The following is a 5,372-nucleotide window of genomic DNA, read 5'->3' on the forward strand; positions in this document are numbered from 1 at the left end:
TGCAAAATACAGGATGCTCTATAAATAAACGTTAAAATGTATAGATACTTACGTAATAGATAACAGAATATTGTATAAGGCGTCAATAAGTTATTTCATCAATGACATACCATGACATCACTTTTGCTTTTCCTCCCTAGGGAGAAAAAGTACTTTCCCTCCCTAAGGAGAAAAAGTACGACTTTGCTCCCTACAAACAGGTCAGGAAATGTATATTTTCGGTAGAGGTATGTGAAAAATATTTTCCTCGGTAGGTTTTTCGCATATTTTTACATAAATCTTGCGTTACAGAAATTTCACTTTCTCTGGTAATTGAATAAATATTTAACTCCTTATGTAATCTCTTTTTGTCTACTCAGTGAATTTCGTCGTTGTTAACTCGTTGATGACGGGTTCTTGTTTTTTTCTCTTTCCCAAGGGTTTTATTTATCATCGTTGATGTTTATTACAGATAATCTCTGAGATATTCATGCTGCTTCCTTTACAACTCTCTCCAAAATAACAATATTTTCCATACTCCTTCATTGCCTATAATTCTTCTTTGACATGTCAATACCTCTTTTCGCCTGATTCTATGTACTAAAAATAAAACCATCGTCGTTTTATGGTGCATAATTATTGTCCTCTATGTTAGTCCAGAATGTTTTAATTCTAGTAAATTTAAAAATTATTCAAATAAATTAGTTTTAAAAATTACATCAGAAAACTAGCTAAATATTGTGCGCATCACAAACCTGAGATGATATTTCTTTAAATCAGGAGATAATTAATCATTATTAAATAAATAAAAATATATTTAATTATACCTTATCGGTGTCACGACATTATGTAGCGTTAAAAATATCTAAATTAAATTAAACACATGAACAAAGATAATCTGCTTCTTTATGCAACTCGACCCCAGAATACTCTATCAGTGTTACTAAGAGTGATAATGAACAAAAAAAATTAATATAAAAAGATGACTAATTTGTGTAGACGACATACTTCAGCAAGGTACATCAATCAATATGAAGTTCTTCATTCTCCTTTCGCTGGTTGCTCTTTGCAGCTGTTCACCAGCTCATCAAAAGCAAAACAAATATGAACAATCAAAGAACGCTGTTCAAGGAAATAATCCTTACAACACCTTTTGGAAGACATATAGCCAACAGCGTCAAGGAGAAGAACCATGGAACCAGTGGGCTCAATATGGCCAAGACAATCAAGCTGGTAATTACTGGAGACAATACGTACAAGGCAAAAACCAAGTTGGCGGTGCTACTGTACCCTGGATCTACCATTACTGGTAAGTTAAATTCTTGGTAGTAACAATTATTTTTTCTTTGCACTGCCTCATACACTTTGTCAGAAAATTTCTTTTTTAAATTGTTTTCGTTTTTTTGAACATTTTTGCAAGTGTATTAATACTAAGATGTTCAGAAGCAATATTCTGAAGCCGCCTTCTGAATCTCTAACCATATATGGTTCAATTTGAGAAAGATTCCTTGCTTCTCTATTTTGAACCCAATTTCAAGAATACATAATGTCGGAAATTCTTCATTATTTTCTTCTTTTTCAAACTTGTATTAAAAGCTTTAGTTTTCAAATTAATTATTCAAAACATGGTTGTGATTATTGTCTACGTTTCTACATATTTAGGCACTCCTCTTTAAACATATTCTATTTGTAAATTTATGTTTTAGTATACTTTTTATACTTTTTTGGTTTTACGATTGTTTTATATAAAAACAGAAAATATTTGTTTTTGTACAAAGCCTTATTGTAAATAATAAATTATAGGTATGCATAACTGCGTACATTCAGTACTTAGGGAAAAGAACTAAAAAAAATTGTTGTCTGTAATACATGCGTTTCCTAATAAGAGAAATCAGTCAAGTAGGCTCACTAGGCTTAGTAGGAAATAATAATTACTGTTTGGAAAACACCAACAAATTTTCTATCTGGACACTTTTCACAATTTTCTTTTTTCTTCCTCAGCTTTACCCTTTTTTAGAGATCGCTGTTCCAATAATTTCTGTCCATGGTGTCTTCTTTATTTACATCGCACTCCCTCAAATTCTCTGGCACATAATACTTTCATCTTCTCCTCAGTTTTCCTTTCCTTAACTTCTAATAGCGCTATCCCTCGTCCACATAGTTCTCATTTCTATGTCTAACGTTACCAAACTATTGCACACTTTGATCTTTGACCACTTCTTACTATATGTATCTCAAATGTTCTCTATAACTTAGCTTATTTTGTCGCAACATCTGCAAAATAAAAATTTCATCTTTTGAATACTAACAGACCCACTTATTACTGTATCTTTTTTAGGGATAACCAGGATTACGAAAACTTGAGCCCTGCACAACGTGTCCAACTTGTTCTTAATTATATGCAAGTTCACCAACAGTGGAACCAATTGAACTCTGATGTAAACAATGAAGATTATTTGCACCAGCTGATGTACCAACATCTTCCTGAATACGTACAATATAACCACGAAGATGTACTACCCCACTTAGTACAATACTTCGAACAAAATCCCGCAAGATATACCAATATGTTGCACCAAGCGTATCAATATTCACAGTCCCAACAACAACTTATGTACCATGTAATGTACCAATTGTACCAACATTATGGTCAAGCTCCATGGTCCCAAGAACAAATCAGAAACCAAATTGTAAAGTACCAATCAGTTTACCCTCATCAATTATCTCAGGGTCAAATCGAACAATTGGTAGAATTTGTATACCACATTCAACAAGAATTAACACCAAGGCACTACCAACAATTAGAACAAGTACAACCCCAATTAGAAAATTACCTTGAACAAAGTCCAATGTCTCACCAACAATATCCATGGTCTCAAAGACAACTTATGTACCATGTAATGTATGAATTGTACCATCATTATGGTCAAGCTCCATGGTCCCAAGAACAAATCAGAAACCACATTGTACAATACCAAAATGCTTTCCCTAACCAATTATCTCAAGAGCAAATCGAACAATTGGTAGGATTTGTATACAACATTCAACAGGAACTGATGCCAATGCACTACCAACAACTCGAACAAATGCAACCATGGGGCCAATATACCGCTCAACCATCAAACTATCAAACTTATTATTCAAGGAACAACCAGAATGGTTTGTCATGGACCTACAGACAAGCTCAACAAGGATATGGATCTGCTCAACCATGGACCTACAGACAAACTCAACAAGGATATCAATCTGCTCAACCATGGACCTACAGCCAAACTCAACAAAGATATGAAGCTGCCCAACCATGGTCCTACAGACAAACTCAACAAGGATACGAAGGTGCCCAACCATGGTCCCATTATCAAACCGTTTCACAAACATACGGAAATCCATTAGCTCAATACTATTCTAATCAACAAAACCAACAACCATGGACCCAATACTGGAACCGATATGGACAACAGTACCAACATCAACAACAGTATGTTATGTAAAATTATTTATTTTTATTAATTATTTTAAAAAATAAGTGAGTCACATTTTGTTATATATCAAATATATACAAATAATGATTTGCCAAATAAAAAAATATTTTCAAATATTCTTTTTGTTATTATTCTGTATTGCACCCTACATATTGTAAAGTTTAGCATATCTATTGGTTAATCCTATGCAAATGGAAATCTATATTATTGGTATCCTGATGCTGATCGACCACAAAACATCCAGTAGGTATTTGATCATTTTATTTCTCTAGATCTAATCATCTATACTTAATCTGCTCCTGCTCCTCGTGATCTCTTCGTGGAGAAGACCCAAGGTGACTGACGTCATTGAAACGATAGCCAGACTAAAATTAAGGGTCGCCAACTTCTTGAAAGTTTCAAGATCTTGTCTTGATCTTGTCTTGATTTCAAGACAAGAAGTAATTTTAGATTTCAAGACAAGACAAGAAATTTTACATCAATACCAAGATTTCTTGTCAACAAAACAAGAAATCTTGAAATATCTTGACTAATAATGAAAACTCTAAAACGTATTTATTTGTGAAAAAGATAACGTTATTTTAACATAAAATATTTTAATTTATTGAACACTTTTTTGCTAAAACGATTTACAAAAATGTAAATTAAAAATAATAATTAATGATACTTACCTAATCCTGTCGAAAATAAAATTGCAAACTAGATTTTATTTTAAACTACCTGACCCGGCGAACTTCGTAGCGCCTTAGATAATGTGTCATAATTAGATAATGGGTCATAATTTTGATTTTAGGTCAATTGCTCGAACGCAATTACTCGAAATCAATTTCTCAAAATCAACTGCTCTAAAATGAAAATTGATCTAAATACAAATTGTTCGAATAAAAAAGAAAATTATATGTCTACATATTGTATTCACAATAATGCAAAATATGTAGGTACATAAGAAAGATACATTTAATATGAAAAATTATGTGATATTCCACGTATGTATATAATCACATAATATATTAATTAACTACATAACATAATATATTATAACTATTGACCTAGGCGACTCCTTCGTCATTTTCTTAGGTAGAATGACAAATGAGATGCCAAATGAAAGCTTATAATCCAAGGATGATAATAAAGGTCAGAAATTTTACCTAGGCTGTCTGTCAGTCTGTCCGTCCGACCTAGGCGACTCCTTCGTCATTTTGTTAGGTAGAATGACAAATAAGATGCCAAATGAAAGCTTATAATCCAAGGATGGTACTAAAGTTGAGAAATTTGTCCTGGGCTGTCTGTCCGTTCGACCGCGAATATAACTCCTTTGTCATTTTACCAGATAGAATTACAAATGAGATGTCAAATGAAAGCTTATAATCGTCTTCAACGTCAAATAACCATATGGTTCTAGGCCTTCATTTATTTCGTTTTCATGTCGACCACTATTGTAATATTTTCGTTATTGTTTTTGTATCTTCTTGTCTCTAGACATATGCCAGCCATAACAGTCGTTCACTTCTCACAAATTTTACAATATCATACCCTCCATTGAATTCATTAATTTCGTCGATTCTCGATACTCGCGGAGGTGGCATCTGAGTTCATGACTTTAATTAAGATCATCATACGATCAAATGCATAGTTTGCGAGTATATAAGGAACATACGACATACATACATACATACTGTTATGATCTGCTTATTATTAATTTTATATTAATTATTATTTATTTGATTAATTATTTAATTGTCGCAAATCATACATAAAAATTGAATAAAAAATCTCAGGGTGCCTTTTTATAATATTAAAAAAATGGTAAAAAAATTTTTACCACTTAAATTTATTCTAGTTAAAAAAAACAATTTATCGGTTTGTTCCCGATGACTTTGGTAAAACAAACTAAACAAAACAAATTTATGT

General features: G+C 32.3%; 1 protein-coding gene across 1 annotated transcript; it reads left to right on the forward strand.

Moving 5' to 3' along the window:
- Window positions 1-975: 975 nt before the first annotated feature.
- On the forward strand, window positions 976-3,577 carry LOC114328794 (bromodomain-containing protein DDB_G0280777-like). Its single transcript, XM_028277754.2, has 2 exons — window positions 976-1,288; window positions 2,318-3,577. The coding sequence occupies exons 1-2, from the start codon at window positions 1,011-1,013 to the stop codon at window positions 3,468-3,470; spliced, it is 1,431 nt and encodes a 476-aa protein (XP_028133555.1). The 5' UTR covers window positions 976-1,010; the 3' UTR covers window positions 3,471-3,577.
- Window positions 3,578-5,372: the final 1,795 nt, after the last annotated feature.

This window comes from Diabrotica virgifera, chromosome 3 (assembly GCF_917563875.1).
Source record: "Diabrotica virgifera virgifera chromosome 3, PGI_DIABVI_V3a".
In the NCBI taxonomy this organism is placed as follows: Eukaryota; Metazoa; Arthropoda; class Insecta; order Coleoptera; family Chrysomelidae; genus Diabrotica; species Diabrotica virgifera.

Excerpts from the sequence above, each read along its gene's own strand:
- LOC114328794 (XM_028277754.2), top strand. The coding sequence starts at position 1,011 with ATGAAGTTCTTCATTCTCCTTTCGCTGGTTGCTCTTTGCAGCTGTTCA. Across the intron at positions 1,289-2,317 it reads CCCTGGATCTACCATTACTG|GGATAACCAGGATTACGAAA; the intron begins GTAAGTTAAATT and ends TATCTTTTTTAG.